The sequence below is a fragment of the Pogona vitticeps genome, chromosome 2, assembly GCF_051106095.1.
Source record: "Pogona vitticeps strain Pit_001003342236 chromosome 2, PviZW2.1, whole genome shotgun sequence".
Taxonomy (NCBI): domain Eukaryota; kingdom Metazoa; phylum Chordata; class Lepidosauria; order Squamata; family Agamidae; genus Pogona; species Pogona vitticeps.
Genome location: NC_135784.1, coordinates 138,702,070 through 138,723,022, shown reverse-complemented (window position 1 = coordinate 138,723,022; position 20,953 = coordinate 138,702,070). Strand labels below are relative to the sequence as shown.

General features: G+C 41.4%; 1 protein-coding gene across 13 annotated transcripts in view; it reads left to right on the top strand.

Annotated features, from left to right (window-relative positions):
* SPAG9 (sperm associated antigen 9) overlaps positions 1-20,953 on the top strand; it is a 120,408-nt gene that overhangs the window by 53,482 nt on the left and 45,973 nt on the right. For 7 of the 13 annotated variants that reach the window (XM_020814977.3, XM_020814930.3, XM_072990634.2 and 4 more), the window contains 6 exons: positions 2,485-2,692; positions 7,314-7,413; positions 8,150-8,271; positions 17,313-17,370; positions 20,249-20,401; positions 20,494-20,545. In XM_020814977.3, coding sequence (XP_020670636.3) covers positions 2,485-2,692; positions 7,314-7,413; positions 8,150-8,271; positions 17,313-17,370; positions 20,249-20,401; positions 20,494-20,545 — 693 coding nt within the window. The remainder of the gene's footprint in view (positions 1-2,484; positions 2,693-7,313; positions 7,414-8,149; positions 8,272-17,312; positions 17,371-20,248; positions 20,402-20,493; positions 20,546-20,953) is intronic. The other 6 variants (XM_072990632.2, XM_078384237.1, XM_078384238.1 and 3 more) reach the window with 1 other exon arrangement.

Sequence of the window (20,953 nt, the reverse complement as noted above, 5' to 3'; positions counted from 1 at the left end):
AAAAGTGTCATTTTTATATACGGGAAAATACGGTATGTTTCAGAAGTGTCACTTCAGTATGTGTGTTCCTTTACAGAAATGCTAGGCAAATCTTATTAAATTGTGAAGTTTAACACTGAGTTGTCCAGATTTGTATATTGATAACACAGTGAAAATATTACTGTGCCACGTTTGAAGGAATCTCTTCCAATAATGTGTCTTTCACTTTGCTGAATATGTGTCAGAATGAAAATAGGCCTTTTGTTTGTCCTTCATCTTGCACCACTCCCCTGCTCTGCCCTGGAAAGGGGATCTGTTACCAATTACTAAACACTTCCCAGATTTTGACTCAAAATCTCTCTTCTGTCATATTTGTTGTAACATATATTCTCTCTCTGCTGCCTTGGGAAAGGTCCTTCCTTCTGAGTCATTGTGAATGGCCTTCAGTTTCCATTTATTTTAAACACTGTACACTTCTTTTTCAATAGAGCAATCAATGGCTTGCTTGATTTCATACTTAAACGTAAATAAACAGTGTTGTTTCTGAGGTGAACCAGGTGGAATCTTGGTTAACCAGAATCTCACCTTTTACCTGCATGAGATTTCAAAGCAGCTTTAAACAATTATAATAATATAAAATCTAATAAAAATACAAAACAGCTGTTTAAACTATAAGCAGAGAAGAGCCAGCACATAAACTGTCTTCTGTAGAGATCTCAAATGCAATTTCAAGGATGGGGGAATATGGCAGACTATGTATGCCTGGTATCAAAAATATGTCACAAAACTCTGGAGGAAGCTATATGTGATCAGAAGTCTCAACTCATTTGGCTGCCACCTGAGAAAAGGATGTATTTTAGTAGCTAGACAAAAATGTTGCTTTAAATAAGGAAGTGGGTTTAATTGATCACTTAGAGCTAACTTGTTAAAAGAGCAACTGCTTCATCTGGCAAGGCTGCAGTTCTGTTTATGATACTCAGTTAATTTAGGTGAAATTTTGATTTACTTGCAAATGTATGTAACTGTAACCTGGCATTGTATTTTAGTCTATTGATTTTGTGTATCTCACCTCTAAAAATACAGATCCTCCGAATGTTACAAGTAAAATCAAAACAAATTAATAAATCCATAGAATCAAAACATAAGTTATCCGGATCCTTTTCACAGGTACTTAATGTAGTCCTGGTCTTGGGAGAGTTCATAATTTAGGCAGAGCATATTCTGAGCCTGTCCTTGCCTAACTCCCCTGTTATTGTTGTTTTTTGTAAGGAAAAGATGCTTCTGAAGGGGCCAGCAAATAACAAATGAAATGGGAAGAAGCCCTTTTTGATCCCCCTTTTTAATGCTCCTCCTGAAACATAGTTGTGGTTACATCACTGGTTAATGTTAACAGAATTGTATCTGCTGGTGACAAACCTAAAATTATTCTGTGTCCTTGTCTACCTTTTGTCGAATAGTCACAACCATCAAGAAACTTACCACGTCCCCATGTTCTACATTTATACGCACACAATATGGTGAAGTTCAGTAATATCAGTGAGCCCAAAGTCACTCATTTATTTCAGTGAAATATGCTTAAAAAGGTGGGATAGGAACGTCACCGATACTACAACTGAAAAATTACATGAACAATGTGTTGTTCCTAGGTTATCTAGCATACTTTTACAGTGGACCCTCTACTTACAGAATTAATCCATATTGGAATGGTGGCTGCAAGTCGAAAAGTCTGTAGGTCGAATCTCCATTGACCTACAATGCATTGAAAACCAATTAATCCCATAACTGGCAGTTTTTATTCTATTTTTGTTCCATTTTGGTTTTTTTCTGGTCTGTAAGTCGATTCTCTGGCTGCAAGTCGAATCTAAATTTTGCGGCCAGAGAAGTCTGTAACTCGAAAAGTCTGTAAGTCGAGCCGTCTGTAAGCCGAGGGTCCACTGTATTGGAAGAAATGCAGGATATAAATGAAGTAAATAAAAATTAAATAAAATATATCCTGGCCTTGGTTCACTTATTTCCATTTCTGTGTCGAAGAAGAAAAGTGGGAAGTCACCGACTGCAGGAAGAAAGAAGGAAGAAAATAAAGATACCGTATTTCTCCATGTACAAGATGATACTTTTGTCTAAAATCTTTAGTTTAAAAATTAAGGGTTGTCTTATACAGGAGGGGGGAAGGGATCAAACAGGGGGGAAAGCAGGAATCAAAGCGCTTTGATGATTGCTGTTTTCCCCCTCCACTTGCTAAGCGGGCTTAGCAAGAAAGGGGAAAGCAGGGATCAAAGCGATCCTGCAGCACTTTGATCCCTGCCTTTCCCCTCCACTTTCTTGCGAAGCAGAAATCATCAAAGTGCTTTGATCCCTTCTTCTGCCCCCCCCCCCCATTTGCTAAGCGGGCTTAGCAAGAAAGCAAAGCGATCTTGCAGAGTGCGGATGGCTTACAAGTCAAATGGAAAAATAAATAAATACAATATAAATTCTGTCATTACTGTGAACTTCTTTACACTTTAGGATGAAATTTCTGATGTTAGCCAAGCAGGTTCCAAATCAACCACTCCCATCTTAATTGCTGCTTCAAATGTGCTTGCACCTGCTGAAACACCCCAGAATGAAGACAAGGAAGGGTTTGTGAAGATCACAGATGCAGAAGACAAGACCTCAGATGAAAGCAAGCATATTGAAGTACAGGTAGCCCAAGAAACAAGAAATGTATCCATTGGTAAGTGGTTATAAGAAACTGCATATCTAGAATGAATCTTCTGTCAATCTAGAATTCAGATTTATCCAGTTTGCTGAATTCCAGAAAATTGTTGAGAGCAGTATGCATCTTTTATATGGGAGCAGTATGCATCTTTTATATGGGAAAACACATTCATATACGAAACAGTACAGGATTTATGTCTGAACATTCTTGTGTGATTGATGTATGTCAGTATGTATGTGTGTGTACATACATACATACATACATACATACATACATACATACATACATACATACATACATACATACATACATACATACATACATACATACATACATACATACATACATACATACATACATACAGTGGTGCCTCGCATAGCGAGGTTAATCCGTTCCGGATTAACCTTCGCTATGCTGAAGCATCGTTGAACGGGGCAGGGATTTCCATTGGAACGCATTAAACATGGTTTAATGCGTTCCAAATGGGCCAAATACTCACCGTTCAACGAAGCTTCGTAATGGCCGGCAGCCATTTTCGCGCCCTCGCCTCGCTTAACGAGGGCGCGAAAATGCTGCGCGCGGCCATTTTGGGCCATTTCCGGGCTTCCGGCGGCCATTTTGGCCGCCGAACAGCTGATCGTCGGGCTTCGTTTTGCGAAGATCGGTAAGCGAAACGCTTACCGGTCTTCGCAAAGCGAATTGTGCCCTATAGGAAAAACGTTAAGCGATCGCATTAGCGATCCGAAAAAACGGATCGCTATGCGATTTCGTCATTATGCGGTGCGCTCGTTAAGCGAGGCACCACTGTACGTACGTACGTACGTACATACATACATACATACATACATACATACATACAAGATTGTTTAGACATGAATCCTGTACTAAAATCATTATCGCTGCAAGTTCCAAATGCAGTGGAACTGAAATTACTGAAATAAAAATGTGCATGAAGGTCTTTCCTGAAGACCCATATGTTAGGGAAATACTGTTACAGTGGTGCCTCGCATGACAATTTTAATTCGTTCCTCGAAAATTGTCATCTTGTGAAAAAAAATCATCTTGCGAGGTTCCCTATGGGAACCTCACAAGACGAATGAAATTTATTCGTCTTGTGAAGCATTGGGCTCAGGGGAAAACCCTCTTGCGAAGCATGGTCGTAGGGGAAAAACTGTCTTGCGAAGCACCAAAGGGATCGTGTAAACCAATAGTCTTGCGGGTTTTTCGCCCTGCGAGGCAATCATCTTGCGAGGCACCACTGTATTGCCTTGTCTGATGAGGAAATCTGTAGACCTTGTGTGTTTCACACAATTTTGTGCATAAGTGCCTGTGTGTGTGGCTTAATTGTAGATTTTTGAAATCTTATAATATGTGGAAGGTCCTATGTGAAAGAGTATGGAAGACCTTTATGGAGATGTTTCCATTGTAGACAATGCAGTGACTGTTGGATGTATTACTCATTTTATTTCAAATCCCCATTTAGAGACTGTCTCAATTTATGTCAGTGCTATTTGCTAGATCTGGGCTTGGCTGCAATATGTTCTGGTACAAACCCCTGCTCAGCCGTGAAGTGTTTGTATCATAGTACTGTTCCAGCCTAAAACTTGGTTGTTATGGAGAAAAAAAATGGAGCAAAATCTGAGCTCTTGCATAGAACAAAAAAGAAAGAGAAATAAACATTTTATTGCTCCTAGTAGGACAATATCTGTGTGATGGGTTCATTCGTGCAAGAAGCAAAGTTATTAATTTTTTCATTGTTATAATATTCAAGTTATAGCAGTTAGTGTATATTTTACTGATATATCAAAGATCTGATGACACCTAAAAGTGCTGAAGTATGATGTAATAGCAAACTTCTAAAAGAATATTAGGTTCATTCCAAAAATAACTGTCAAACTTCCATGTGGATTTTATGGTGTATGCATATGTTATAATATCTTGCCAACATGGTGGGGCTTGTGAGCTTCCAATCAATTCTCTATTTTAGGGTCACTTCACACATTGCAGAATTATTTCAAGTGACCGAATACGGAAAAAAGTTGACAATTTGTTTTGTTTTGGACTGTAACTTTCAGGCATTCAGCCATTGTCATATTATAAGCTGTAGTTTATCCCCTGCCTCCTAATATTTCCTCACTTTGTGTAAGATTTTATAGTGTGAAGAGGGGAGACGGCTAGAGCGCAGGTGGAGAAAGTCCCGCTGGGAATCCGATCGAACACGACTTAGAGCCCATTATCGGGCCTATTTCGTGGCAATACGGCTGGCGAAACGGCAATATTTCTCCAGCCGCATTGCTTCCTCAGAATATCGTCCAGCAGAGCTGTTTCGGGTGGTCCGGGATCTTCTTCAACCGGGAAACCTGGTGGAGGTCCCGGACTGCTCATCAGCTCGCTGTGATGAGTTTGCTATTCATTTTGAGGAAAAAATCGCTCAGATTCGCAGTGGGCTGGACTCCACTGTTACTGCAAAATCGGAAGATGTGTCCAGTGTGCCGTGCTTAGGTCAAACTTTAATGGATGAGTTTCAATTGTTGAGACCTGAGGATGTGGACAGGGTGCTTGGATCTGTCCGTTCTACCACCACGCCGCTCGACCCTTGCCCATCTTGGCTAATTGGAAGATCTGCCAGGGGGGTTCGCACTTGGGTCCAGGAGGCCGTGAACGCCTCTCTGAGAGAGGGAGTGGTCCCTACCGCCTTGAAAGAGGCGGTAATTCGACCACTCCTTAAAAAGCCTAACCTGGACCCAAGGCTGGTGGTCAACTACCGACCAGTGGCGAACCTCCCTTATTTGGGCAAGGTGTTGGAGCGGGTTGTGGCCGGGCAACTCCAGGCGCTGCTGGATGAAACGGATTTTCTGGATCCATTTCAATCGGGTTTCAGGCCGGGTTTTGGTACAGAGACAGCCTTGGTCGCCCTGTATGATGACCTTTGCCGGGAGAGAGACAGGGGGAGTGTGACCCTGTTGATACTCCTGGACCTCTCAGCGGCTTTCGACACCATCGACCATGGTGTCCTTCTGGATAGGCTGGCTGGGTTAGGAGTTGGGGGCACTGTTTTACGGTGGTTCCGCTCCTTCCTAGCTGACCGTGTCCAGAAGGTGGTGCTGGGGGACAGTTGCTCTGCCCCATGGCATTTATGTCATGGGGTTCCTCAGGGCTCGATACTGTCCCCCATGCTGTTTAACATCTACATGAAACCGCTGGGAGAGGTCATCAGGAGGTTTGGGCTGAGGAGTCAGCAATATGCTGACGACACTCAGCTCTACCTCTCGTTTTCCACCAATCCAGGTGAGGCGGTTTCTGTGCTGAACTCGTGTCTGGACCTGATAATGGACTGGATGAGGGTTAATAAATTGAAACTCAATCCAGACAAGACGGAAGTGCTGTTAGTGGGTGCTTCGCCGGACAGGTTGGAGGGCCATTTCCCTGCCCTGAATGGGGTTACACTCCCCCTAAGGGACAGGGTCCGCAGCCTGGGGGTGCTCCTGGACCCCAGTCTAACTTTGGAAGCCCAGGTGGACTCGGTGGCCAGAGGCGCCTTCCTTCAGCTGCGGAAATTATACCAGCTGCGGCCCTACCTGGACGAGCGGAGTCTCATGACAGTTACACACGCACTGGTAACATCTCGTATAGATTATTGCAATGCGCTCTATGTGGGGCTGCCTTTGAAGACGGTCCGGCGACTGCAACTGGTCCAGAATCGAGCTGCGCGGCTGGTGAGTGGTGGAGCCGCTAGAGATCACATCAAGCCAATTCTGTTCAATTTACATTGGTTACCAGTTGCTGCCCGAGCCCAATTCAAAGTGCTTGTTTTGACATATAAAGCCCTAAACGGCTTGGGCCCTGGATACTTGAAGGACCGCCTCCTTCCATATGAGCCTACCCGGCAGTTAAGATCTAGCCAGGGGGCCCTTTTGAAAGAGCCATCCCTCAAAGAGGTAAGAGGGATGGCTTGTAGACAAAGGGCCTTTTCGGCAGCTGCCCCCAGACTATGGAACGCCCTCCCAACTGAAATCCGTCTGGCGCCGACGTTGATGACATTTCGGCGCCAGGTCAAAACCTTCCTGTTCCAGAAGGCTTTTAATTGAAATAACAACTGTGGGTCCTGATGATGGCAATTTTAATTGTATTTTAATTGTATTATAATTGTATTTTAATCATCTTATTGTATTGAATTTTAATTATTGTAAGCCGCCCAGAGACCTCTGGGTAGAGTGGGCGGCATATAAATAAAATAAATAAATAAAATAATAAATAAATTGTAATAGTATGAACATTTACCCTTTTCTGGAGGAAAGTTGTAAGATACCATTTTGGAAGGGCTTGCTTATGAGCAGACTGGAGAATCATCCATTTCAGCTCTTGACCTTTGATAAGGTCTGTTTTTGTTTATAGCCAAAATGTCTGTATAATTAATTCATAATGAAGGGCTGCACCCTGTGATGATTTAGGAGAGATCAGGAGGCATAAAGGTAGTTCAGTGCATTCGTTTTTTAATTTGCTTCTGCAATCTAGGCACCTTCTTAGCAAACCTTATGGTTGATCTGGGAAAAACTGAACCTTTTGCAAGTACTGTAGTATTTTCTTTCTAAGCCTGCCTTGCTCTTGGTAAAACAGTTACTGCTTTCTTCCCAAGATTCTAATGAAAATGAAGACAAATCTGAAGTTCAGGCAATCATTGAATCCACTCCAGAGCTGGATATGGACAAAGATCTTAGTGGATATAAAGGTTCAAGGTATTTTATTCACACACTTTAAGCAAAAAACAAAACTTAGGCTGCAACAGTCTTCTACCTATGAGGGGCTTTAGGAAAATGCTCCTTTGTTATTGTTACTTTGTGTAGTGTGCCTTGGACTATTGGAGATAGCAATAAGGCCAGAACCTTGTTATTGTTGTTGTTTTTGCAAAGTGTGGCCAGGATCTCTCAGCTGCCCAGAGTAGAATGTAAAGCTGCCTAATGCACAGAAGAACAGGAGGAAAACAAACACTGAGCTAATATGTGAGCAGTGGGGAGACAAGGAAAAGGAGATTCTTGCATACAGGCTGGTGAAATCAGAAGATAAAAGAGCAGAGAGTCTCTGAGCAGCTGTGTTTAGGAGGAAGAAATGTTACATAGATTAAGGCGTCTGATTCCCCTCTCCGTTCTGCAAGGATGGGCAATGATAGGTCTCCTGCTAATAATTTGTGCACTACAGTTGCCTGTTGTACAGTAATTTAAAGAACAACCCATGAGATAGGTTTATAAGGTATTTAGAAAGTGGAGGACGTGCATTTGTGCAAAAGCACAGGTCCATGTGCACATACACTTTTCATTTTAAAACCCAATTTAGTGACTGTCTTAATTTATGTCAGTGCTGTTTGCTTGATCTGGGCTTGACTGCAATATATTTTGGTACAAACCCCTGCTCTGCCAGGAGATCTTTTTAAACATCTAATTCCCCTAACTATTAAATTCCAATTCTGTTACGTAGCACTCCCACCAAAGGCATAGAAAACAAAGCGTTTGATCGCAACACAGAATCTCTTTTTGAGGAACTGTCTTCCGCTGGCTCTGGTCTGATTGGGGATGTGGATGAAGGAGCAGATCTGCTGGGTGAGTAGTCGTTTTTTAAAAGCAAACACCTTGGTTGAATTTCCATTAAGTTCCCCGTTGACTGCTTTGGCCCTTCAGATGTTTCTGGACTGCAACTCCGGTCAATCCTGGGATCTCACACTTTAGCAAAGTGTATCTTTATTGTTTGGGCCGTTCTGTTCCTTAGAGGTAAGCCCCACTGAATCCCAAGAAACTTTCCCCCCTGTAATTGTATGGAGGATTGCTGTGAAGGAGAGAAATCTAAATGAACTTCTGGAGGGGGCTGAGTAAGGCTGTGAAGTCTCAATAACATTAAAGAGTGTAGAATTCATGGTGCTCCCAAAAGACCTCTGAAATCCCAGAAACCTATAGAGCAATATGAGGAGGCATAAACTGCCTGTTGATTTAGACATCTCAAATATGTAGCATATTTCGGGTGGATCAATCAACTGCTCTTAAGTAATTAGATATCCATCCACTTTGTATGACATTTATGATGTGGTCTTAGCATTTGAATGAAACATTTTAGCATTCTTTTGCTTTCTGGTTAGCATATCTCTTTATACCGTTTGGACTGGGAACTTTGATCTGTAACCTGAAGAACATGAGTTTTCTATTCCTGCTCCTCTGAAACTAATTTGCCCATTTAAAGAAATGCTGGTCATTTATTTCTTTGTTCCCAGTGGATCTCATGAACCAGTTGCATCAGGAGGGCACCAGCTTGGGGAAGACTGTCTTAGATCATCTGGGTTTTAAGGGGAAGTTACAAAAAGAGGCACGTTGTTGATATTATTTTTAAAAACAGTTGCTGACAAAGAGGTGAAACAAAGTGGTGACAGCATCTGTTATAGATCAGCTTTCTGAACATCCATACTGTATATACTTAAACCTTACAGCTGAAGTGTTGTATAGACTCTGACTTTATTATGACGAAATTTTCTTAGTATTCACAGGATTAAAATAAGCACTGCACTCTTGGGGATGTAGCAGTAAATTATGAAGTGCGTGCACTGATTGTCACAGTCCCCATAGCCACACAATTAAGGAGGATCAAAAAATGTAGGTGCTTGTGTTGATTCATTTCAGAGTAACCAGTGCTACCAGTTTTCCTCTCCTCTAGAGGTTGATCTTTTATAAGATTAATGGGTCCTAGATGCTTCATTTCCCTGGAGCTCTGACTGTGACAACTTTGGCTCTATCACACTACTGTATGTTGTTATTATTACAGTTACCATTGACATGTTTTGGATATTGTAGTTACTAACTGTATTAGTTTACATTTACATAATATACTAATATATATTATATTTATACTAACAAAGATGCTTGTTTTTAATTAAATATAGCAATAAATATAAAGAAAAGGGTGCAAAAGACAGCAGTGAGCTGTGGTAAAATGATGGAGCAAAGCCATTTGGGAAGGAATGCGGCTGGCAGTGGCCACCTTTTTGTTGAGTTTGCCAATAGTTGGTTCACAGACTGTACATTTTGTAAAGGTGTTCACAAAGTTTTCATTGCCCTTTGCTTTGTAAAAGCATAAGAATAAAACAATGTTTATTTTAAGATGTTATTATGTAACAGCAATTTATACAGATATTTAACTGCTTTGCAATTTGTGATTACACTTGGTATTATGCAGCTTTAACGAATTGTTCCAGCAAAGGTCTGTCTTAAGTAACATATTCCATCTGAGTAGGACTACCTGCACAACAATCACATGTTTATTTAAAAGCCTTACAGAGTTTAGTGGGACTCAATTTGAAATGAGCATGCATTTTATCTGAATATTGTGTATTGGTAGTTTTATGAATTATATATTGGCTGTTTGATTTATGATACATAGTTCCACAACAATAATTAAATGGGACTCTCCAATCTACTTTCTCTTGGGCTGCGTACCCAGGGGAATATTCTGGTGTGTATGCTTTTAATATATTCGGCAGTGATTACTTTGAAGTTTGATAGTCTTGGCTGTTCTCTCATAATTTGTGTGCTGCATTTTTTTTACTCTGCTTTGTCTTTTTACTTTTGCCTGATACTTTTTCCCCTGTTTGAGACACCAGCAGTTAAAAGTGTAGTGCAAATAACTCAAGTAGCCACCCCTCCTCAAACTGCATTTGTAAATGTATTCTAAAAAACCAAGTAGCAGCAATTAAAAATACTTTTCTACATGTGATGGGAGTGAAATCCACCCATACATGGAGAAGAGATTGGGAATAATCACAGGACTCCAAACTTCTCTCATCTTGAAAACATGAGCACATAGCAAACACACTGTAAGATATCCTGGCTTGTTGAAAGGTGGTGTGGAATAGAATAGAATAGAATAGAATAGAATGTAGTGCTGCTTCACTTACAGAATGAGAACAGAGTTCCTGCCGTCCATGCAGTGAGTGCAGAAATAGCAATTGATGCATCATTAGGGATGGGTTTTCATCAGAGTCTGATTCAGCATTTCAGCAACCTTAGGAGCGGTCATATAAGACATGTCCTTAGCTTCAGTCAGGATGTAGTCAGCTATGTTTCTGCTACAGGCTATCTTGCTTCTCATTCAAGTGACAAAAATAGTGAACATAAGGGTCACAGAAGGAAAGTTTTGCCTTGCTTCCAAAGCATGGTACACAATTCCATTACAAATTGAGCTTAAGGGGTGCCTCCCTTAGCGACGTTAATCCATTCCAGGAAAAACGTCGCTAAGTGATTTAATCGCTAAGCGATTTTAAAAAGCCCATAGGAACGTATTAAAACGCATTAACCTTAAGTGAAATTCCTCCATAGCGGCAGCCATTTTGGGTGCCTCTAAAGCAAGGCAAAATAGCGGGCGGCCATTTTGGAAACGCTGATCAGCTGTGCAAAAATGCGATGATCGGGGGGAAGCGATCATCGCAAAGCCCCCATTTTCTGCCAGCTGATCGACGGGGCTGTCAGTCTCCCTGCCGAGGCTGGAGCTGCAAGGAGTGGAGAGAGAGATAAGCTCAAAGCCCCACCGATCAGCTGTGCTTCGTCTCTCTCTCCACTCCTTGCAGCTCCAGCCTCGGCAGGGAGACTGAGGTGCCGCTACCGCCACCCTGGCCGGGAAAGACTCTCTGTGCCTGCAGCAACCTTAAGCCCGGGCACAGAGGGTCTTTCTCGGTCAGGGTGGTGGCGGCGGCGCCTGAGTCTCCCTGCTGAGGCTGGAGCTGCGAGGAGTAGAGAGAGAGAGAGAGAGATGAAGCACAGTTGATCGCGGGGCTTTGAGATGATCGCTGGGCTCCGCCGATCAGCTGTGCTTTGTCTCTCTCTCTCCACCCTTCGCAGTTCCAGCCTCGGCAGGGAGACCGACAACCCCGCCGAACAGCTGGCCGAAAATGGGGGCTTTGCAATGATCACTTCCCTGCGATCATCGCAAAGCGAATTTTTCCCATAGGGGCTATTGCAAAGCGATCGTTTTGCGATGGCAAAAAGTCCATTGCAAAGCAATTTCATCGCTAAATGGAGCGATCGCTATGCGAGGCATCACTGTATATGAATATATAGCACATCTGTCCCAATCATTTACATATTTGGGTACGAACAATTTTTTCATAAGTCTACCCTGTCTGACAGCAGTGGTGTTCTTGTTTAGTCGTTAAGTTGTGTCCGACTGTTTGTGACCCCATGGACCAGAGCACGCCAGGCCCTCTTGTCTTCCACTGCATCCCAGAGTTGGGTCAAATTCATGTTGGTAGCTTCGGTGGCACTGTCCATCCATCTCATCCTATTTAGCTAATTTTTGTTAATACTGTGCAGAAGGTGGCAATGTTTCAAAATGAAACAAAGGATAGTGTTGGAAGATGAAACTCTTAGGTCAGAAAGCACTCAGTCTGCTACTGGGGTACTGTAAAGGACAAATATGAATAGCTCTGTTGCTAACAATGCAATTAGATTAAAGGCAAAAGGACTTCTAGTGGCTGACATGCACATAAGTGAAAAGAAAGTCCTCAGCTGCACAACACATACAATTGGATATTGGAATGTGAGAAGTATGAATCAAGGTACAGTGGGGTCTTGACTTGAGAACTTAATCCGTATTGGAAGGCGGTTCTCAAGTCAAAAAGTTCTCAAGTCAAATCTGCATTTCCCATAGGAATGCATTGAAAACCATTTAATCCGTATCTGCTCTTTTCCGTCCATAGAAACTAATGGGAAGCTGCTATTCCGCGTTCGACCACTAGAGGGGGATATTTTGTTTCTTTTTTTCTTAGGTCAAGAAAGGTTCAGGGAAGGCAGGGAAAATACAGTCCAGGCAGTGCAGTACCAGGCAGCCTGAAGACTGTCTCCCAATCCACTCTCTAAACGCTGGGAGGAGTGAGGAAGCAGACAGGCACCCTTTTCACTGGCCAACAGTTAACTGAAAGTTCACTTTTTGCACTTTCCCTGCCTCCCACGTGGGTTTTTTTCAGTTCTTAACTCAAATCTAAGTACTTAAGTCAAGTCAATATTTTCCTATGAGAGCGGTTCTTAAGTCAAAATGTTCTTAACTCAAGCCGTTCTTAAGTCAAGACCCCACTGTAAACTGGAAACCTTGGAGTGAGAAATAGAATATATAAACATTGCATTGCTCAGTGTAAGTGAACTAAAATGGGATATTTTCAGTAAGACAACTACAAAGTGTTCTACTCTCAAAATGACTGTGACACAGAGAACTGTTACAATGATCAGTGCAATGAAGTAGAGGAGCACAACAAAAGGGGAAAAACAAGAAATCTCTTCCAGAAGATCCAAGAAATCAAAGGGAAAGTTAAGCCTAGATTAGGAATCCTGAGTAACCAACAGGGAAGCATGCTATCTGACCAGGAGAAAATAAAAATATGGAAACAGTATGCTGAAGATGTATGCAGAAGAGATAAAAGTTTAATAGACTTCTTTGAAGAGGAATCCTATGAGGAAGAATCTGCAGTTCTAGAATGTGAAGTGAAAACTGCTCTGAAAATGCTAGAAAGTACTAGAAATAAATCACCAGGGGTAAATGGAATGCCAATACTGTAATGGTGAAAGGAAACATAGTGAAAAGAGATTTTTTTTTGCAGTATACTGTAATTCTATCCTAATATATTAATATTTATAATAATACAAAATTAAGGGGGTGTACCTCTGCCTCTACAAGATAAAATCTGAGAAGGAAAAAAAAGTCAATGCACTTTGAGTTTAATTTACTTTTTTGGAGGTAGAACTGACTCCCCCTTCATGTCTTTGCCCTGCCCCCAAAAGCCACCTCAGTGAAGAGCCATGCCCAAATAAATACCTCATCTATAGGCCCCACGACACCCCACCCCACCCCCGGTTCTCCACCCTCACCTTTTTACCTCTCTTGCCTTCCTCCTCCATGACTCAGACAGCGCAAAAGGTGCCGCTTCTGCTACGGCAGCAACAACTTTTCAGTTCTATTGTCACAATGGGCATTGGAGTTCCCGGCACACACCACGCACGTGCACCTCATTCAGGCCTCTTTGAGCCAGGCGAACGCTTGGGTCCAAAGGGCTGACATCAGTTCCCCAAAGGAGAAAGCAGAGGAGCAGAGAGAAATGAGTGAAAGCATTTCAGAGGAGGAAGGAATGAGCACATACATAAAAGGAAAATCTGCCTGAAAGGGTACAGAAATAACTTAGAACTCTAGTTGCCTCTATGGGTCGAAAGGAAAATTAAAATACAGTAAAACTGTAGTATCTGCAGGGGATCAGTTCCAAGCTCCCCCGAAACTGTGGATAATAGTGGGCCCTAAATATAGCATTGTCTCTGGTTCCATCTAGTGGCTAATTCTGGTAAGTACATCATGAAAGTACATTTTACAGCAGGACCCCCATAACCGCTGGATCAATATCCACTGATTCACTTATCCATGGTCTGAAAATACTAAAATTATTAAATGAAAATACCTGCAAATACAGATTTTCAAGGTATAATTATCAGACTGGCCACTAGAGGGAACCAAACACAATGTTACTACTGCCCTTTCTCCTGGTATCCCAGCAGCTTGAGGCAACATCTCTCCAAAGCAACATTGTTGTCAAAGCCGGATTGGCTGGCAGAGCAGGAGGAGGACTGCTGACCTAAGCCAAACTGCATCCCGGGAGAGGTTTCCCACCTCCAGCCCTTCCTGCCTTCCAGCTAGCGCGTTCCTCAACACTGCCAGGCAAACAAGGAATTAGATTCTTAATTATCTTTAAAGAAAACCCACAGAGCCATTGAGGGGGGGTCGTCTTCAGTTTTCAGCACAGGAATGAGAAGATTTCAACTCAGTTGTTACTCATAGAAGCCCCATTAAGATAAAAATGACAGGTACAGGGGAGTCCTGACTGTTAGCCATAATGCATGCTTTTCACTATCCACAGGAGGACTTGGAACCAATCTCCCACAGATACAGGGGTCCTTCTTTACATATGTGCTCCTATTTAAAAAAAAATTAAAATATATTTTCAGACTGTGGATAAATGAAACTGTTAGTACTGATCCTGCAAATACAGGAGTTCTGCTGTGAAACAGCATTGTGTAGACCAAATTTAATATAATAAATATAAAATAATTGCAGCCATGCTGACTCCCTCCAAAAAATAAAACCACTTTGTGACCACCTCGGGAGTCATGAACCCCCCCACCCCGGTTGAAAAAAATGTACTATAGGCAAAGGATACATTTTATCCCCTTATCTGTTCAATCTGTATGCAGAATATGTATGGAAAACTGGACTAGATTCATATGAAGGCGAAGTGAAAATTGGTGGGACAAGCATCAGTAATTTAAGATAGGCAGATGACATTGTCTTACTGGCAGAAAGCAGTAATGATTTTAATCTTCTTTCAGTGAAAGTGAAATCAGTGCCAAAGCAGAACTGCAGTTGATCATAAAGAAGACAAAAATCATGACTTCAGAGGAACCGCACAGTTTTAATGTTGACAATGAAAAACTGAAATTGTGAAAGATTTTGCATACTTTGGTTCAGTCACCAGTCTCAATGGACACTGCAGCCATGAAATCAGAAGATGACAGAAAGTAGGAAAGACAGTAATGCAGGAATTAGAAAAGATCATCAAATGTAAGGATATATCACTAGGGACCAAGATCATCCACACTCTTATATTTTTAGTCACCATGTATGGATGTGAAAGCTGCATAGTAAAGAAAGCAGACAGGAGAAAAATTGACTCATTTGGAATATGGTGCTGGAGAAGAACTTTGCAGATACGCCATTTTGGATACTGCTCATTCATAGGATTGCCAGATGTCAGAGGCAACTTGCCAGCATATAACCACCCCACATATCTGAGATATATATGAAGGCTTAGTTTAGATATTATTTCACAACAAGAATATTATGCCATAGTTTTCTAAAAGTGTAATTCTTGGAATTGGATAATTTTAGATGTCTTTCAGAGAGTGTTATAAGTGGTACAGATATTTCACCTATTCTCTAATGAAGTAAGAAAGATAACTTATTTGTAATGATTATACTGATAATTAGCTGTGAAGTTTTAGCTCTCCCTTTCAGAAAAGGTACTGTATATCTGGCCAAGACAGCTGTTATGATTAACAATATACCTATGGAAAGGCTAAAATATTTCATGCATTTTAGTTTAGAGAGGGAAAATGGCAAGCTATATCAAATTAAATCAAGCATTGCTGGAAGAAAGCGAACAGAGATGTATGAGATGACTTGCCATCACTCAGTGAAATTCTTGTTAGGGGATTTTAAGGACTTGAAAAGCTCAATTTGGGGGGGGGGATTACTACTTGCACAGATCCCTCAACCAATATGGCCATTGTCTGTGGAAATCATAGTCCCAAAAGTAACTTTTCCACGTTCTGATGTTTATATACCATTCCTTATCAAAGAGTTCCTTGAGGATGATTCAAGAAAGATAGCAGAAAAGCTTAGCATACCAAACAGCTAACATATGAATTCACTGCCAGTAAATGTGGTGATGGTGTGTGGGTTGGGGAGAAAATTTGTCGCATTCATGGTTGGTAGGCTTCTCATTTAGCCTTGAAGGCTAAAGAAGATTTCCATTTTCCGGAGTACGTACATGTTTCTGAATATAGGCTACTCAACATACACTAAAGGGGAATGCTGAATTTTGAAAGGTGTGTTCTTGGCCATCAAGGGACAGAGAAGTCTGGACTAGATAGATCTATACCTTGTAAAAGTTGTTATTTGGACTGCAGCTCCCAGAATCCCTGCAGCCAATCTTTCTGGCAGCTGTACTCTAATCAGTCAGTCAGTTTCCAAGCTGTGGGTAATTCCTTGGTTTAGCAAAGCTGTTTTTAGGTTCCCAGCAATGTTTTAATACTGCTCGCTTTTAACTGTTGGGTCTAGCTCTCTTAAAATCAAGAACCATTTGGCTTTTAAACATCTAGTTTTGGCTTTGCTTCAAACTCTATATCTCATACATTACTACTCTTGTGCTGTATGTCATCTGTACTGTTCTTCCTTACATGAAATATTTCTTCTTCTTCTTCTTCTTGCTCTTCATGGGATGCATGGGCATTAAAGACCATAATTTCTTTGGTAAGGCATCATCTCATTTGGGGAACATTTGCAAGGACTCTCCATTGTCTGAACTTTTCACATTCAGCATCTGTTTTTTTTCTGATGCATGTGGTAAGAACTTCTGTTAATTTGCAATGGTTGCAAACTTTAATACAATTTACTTAAAAAGAAAATCCAAAGGCAGTCAAACAGTAAACATTTGTACACAATGCATTTTATGTTCTTAAGTCAGTTTATTGGATCTTTAAAAATCTGACGGCAAATCATAATTATATTTGAAAACACTTGTCAGTTTAGCATTTACGGGCAGCAGTGTACACATAGAACTTCTTATCAGCATTTATTTCAGTGGAGGAAGGCAATTTGAACACAGGATTACTTGTGTATGTTGGTCAAGATCCTGCATTGAAATGAATGGGGGAATCTTGTGTCTGCAGTAACTCTGTGAACTTCAGAACACACATTGAATTCTGGCGTAGAGCACACTCATTTGACATATAACACATGAGTGGAAATTTCAGTGTTTTTCAGTTGTTTCCTCTGTTCTGTCTTTTGAAAGGAATGGGTCGTGAAGTTGAAAACCTTATCTTAGAAAATACGCAACTGCTAGAAACCAAGTGAGTAATCATTACCCAGCTTTTAAATGTAGAAATACTGTTGTTCCTTTTATATATAGATAATTGATCGATTGATATTGATATTTAGATAGATAGATAGAAAGAAAGAAAGAAAGAAAGAAAGAAAGAAAGAAAGAAAGAAAGAAAAGGGAACTCTCTCTCTCTTTCTCTCAAATGCTTAATGTTATTACCCATTGATAATTTATTTTATTTATTTATTTTATTAGATTTATACCCCACCCATCTAGACAGGGTCTATTCTGTATAAAGTATATAGCCATCCCCATTTTAGATGGCATGTAGATAAAAGGCTGCTTCCAATGGCAGAAGTTGTTTTTTCCCTCAGAAGTTGGAGGACAAACATTTTTCCCTCTCCACTACCTTCATGCAGCCTAAAACATAAACACCCTAGAATATATATATATTTTAGCTCCAGAATCCTCAGAAGGAAACCAATCCTATTGTGGGTTATCATTTTTCGAAGAGGAATTAGATTTGTTTGTGGAGGATAAATGCAAAAATGCTACATGTTAACAAGTGATTTCAATTCCAAGGCTGTGTTTCAAATCTGATTACTGCATGCAGTTGATAATCAGTAGGAGGAGATGATTCTCATCATGCCTTAATCAATTGCATCCCTATGGGGCTTGGAATATTGAAAAGAAAGGACTCTACAGCCTGTTTATTCCTGAGGATGGCATATGATGGTTGTTCAGGAACACTACACAAATGTGTGTCCGTACACATGCCCATCCCAGTGATCCTTTCTTCTCAGTGGGAGTGGAGATCAGCAATCCTAATATAGTTACGTCCTTCCAGCAAGGGAAGAACAGTCTGTGTTAGGATTGTTTGGGGGGGCGGGGAGATCTGCCTCCACCCCCTGTCCCAATGATCCTGGTATAGACATCTTACTCCTCACAATTAGCAACAGCAGGGAAAGAGCTGTCTGTATAAAATCAGTAGGCAACTGGTGAGAGAATCAGCCACTGTTGTTGTTTAGTCGTTAAGTCGTGTTCCGACTCGTCGTGACCCCATGGACCAGAGCACGCCAGGCCCTCCTGTCTTCCACTGTCTCCCGGAGTTTAGTCAAATTCATGTTGGTTGCTTCAATGACACTCTCCATCCATCTTGTCCTCTGTTGTCCCCTCCTCCTCTTGCCTTCACACTTTCCCAACATCAAGGTCTTTTCCAGGGAGTCTTCTCGTGACCAAAATACTGGAGCCTCAGCTGCAGGATCTGTCCTTCCAGTGAGCACTTAGGGTTGATTTCCTTTAGAATGGATAGGTTTGTTCTCATTGCAGTCCGGGGGACTCTCAAGAGTCTCCTCCAGCACCACAGTTCAAAAGCATCAATTCTTCAGCGGTCAGCCTTCTTTATGGTCCAGCTCTCACTTCCATACATCGCGACTGGAAAAACCTTAGCTTTGACTATGCGGACCTTTGTTGGCAAGGTGATGTCTCTGCTTTTTAAGATGCTGTCAACGTTTGTCATCGCTTTCCTCCCAAAAAGCAGGCGTCTTTTAATTTCGTGGCTTCTGTCACCATCTGCAGTGCTCATGGAGTCCAAGAAGGTAAAATCTGTCAATGCCTCCATATCTTCCCCTTCTATTTGCCAGGAGGTGATGGGACCAGTGGCTAGGATCTTTGTTTTTTTGAATTTGAGCTTCAGACCAATCAGAACAATCAGTTGTTCCATATCCAGTTCTTCTGGGACTTCTCAGTCCACATACTGCTGAAGCCTACTTTGGAGGATTTGGAGCATCATTTTGCTAGTTTGTGCAATGAGTGCAGTTGTACAGTTGTTGGAGCATTCTTTGGCACTGCCCCTCTTTGGGATTGGGATGTAGACTGATCTTTTCCTATCCTCTGGCTACTGCTAAGTTTTCCAGACTTGCTGGTGTATTGATTGTAGCACCTTAACAGGGTCATCTTTTAAGATTTTAAATAGTTCAACTGGAATGCCATCACTTCCACTGTCCTTGTTGTTAGCCATGCTTTCTAAGGCCCACTTGACTTTGCTCTCCAGGATGTCTGGCTCAAGGTCAGCAGCCACACTATCTGGGTGGTCTGGGACATCCAGATCTTTCTGATATAATTCCTCTGTGTATTCTTGCCACCTCTTCTTGATGTCTTCTGTTTCTGTGAGGTCCCTACCATTATTGCCCTTTATCATGTCCATCTTTGCACAAAACGTTCCTTTAATATCTCCAATTTTCTTGAACAGATCTCTCGTTTTTCCCTTTCTATTCTTTTCCTCTAAATCTTTGCACTGTTCGTTTAAGAAGGCCCTCTTGTCTCTCCTTGCTATTCTTTGGAAGTCTGCATTCCATTTTCTATAACTTTCCCTATTTCCCTTCTCTTGTCTGTTATTTGTACGGCCTCGTTGGACAGCCACTTTGCTTTCTTGCATTTCCATTTCTTTAGGATGGTTTTTGTTGCTACCTCCTGTACAATGTTATGAGCCTCCAACTAAAACTCTTCAGGAACTCTGTCCACCAAATCGAGTTCCTTAAATCTGTTTTTCACTTCCACTGTGTATTCATAAGGGATTTGGTTTAGATTTTACTGAATAGGCCAGTGGTTTTTCCTGCTTTCTTCAGTTTAAGCTTGAATTTTGCTATAAGGAGCTGATGATCAGAGCCACAATCAGCTCCAGGTCTTGTTTTTGCTGACTGTATAGAGTTTCTCCATCTTTGGCTGCAGAGAATATAATCAATCTGAAAAAGAGAAAGAGACAGAAAAAGAGAGAGAGAGAGAGAGATCAGGGACAACACCTTATTACATGAATTGTGAGATGGAAATAAAACATCATAGTGGATGTTTACTTATTTTGCAGTGCTACTGTTACAAATATGACTGTGGACTGTCTCTGGTTTTAGAAATGCCTTGAATGTAGTGAAGAATGACTTGATAGCTAAAGTGGATGACCTAACTTGTGAGAAGGACGTGCTTAGAGGAGAGCTGGAAGCTGTGAAACTAGCCAAGCAGAAGCTTGAAGAGAAGAATAAGGAATTGGAAGAAGAACTTCGAAAGTGAGTGTAGTGCTCCAAGTGCGTGTGGCAGAGGGGATCTGAAAAAGAATTTTTGTGATTCATTTCATTGATATGTCCTGTATCTTATTTAGAGCTCGAGCAGAAGCAGAAGAAGCAAGACAAAAAGCAAAGGAAGAAGATGATGTATGTAATTTTGTTGACATTTTAGATCTTGTTCTCTTGTTGTTTAATACCGTTCTGAGGTGGGCTAACAAATCTGGTCTTTCTGTCGAATGACAGGGGCAAATTCTGTGCTTATTCTTTCCGTGGCAAGAATGGAGCTTGTTTTGCAGTTGATAAGTAGATCAAGGCCGGGCATAGGGATTCTGGGGTGGGAGATGCCTAATCAGTTTCTTCTACCTGCTTTGAACCCAGAGGAGCTAGTGAGAGGCTTCTTCCATGGTTGCCACTGTATCCTCCTGTCCTTTGCCAAACCTTGTACCCTTCTGCAGCTAATAAAGACCACTGAATTCTTTTTCAGTACCTAAGTTAGACCTTTCATGTAGGCTGTGGGTCACAGAAAATCAGAGTTCTTCATTACACAGATGATAC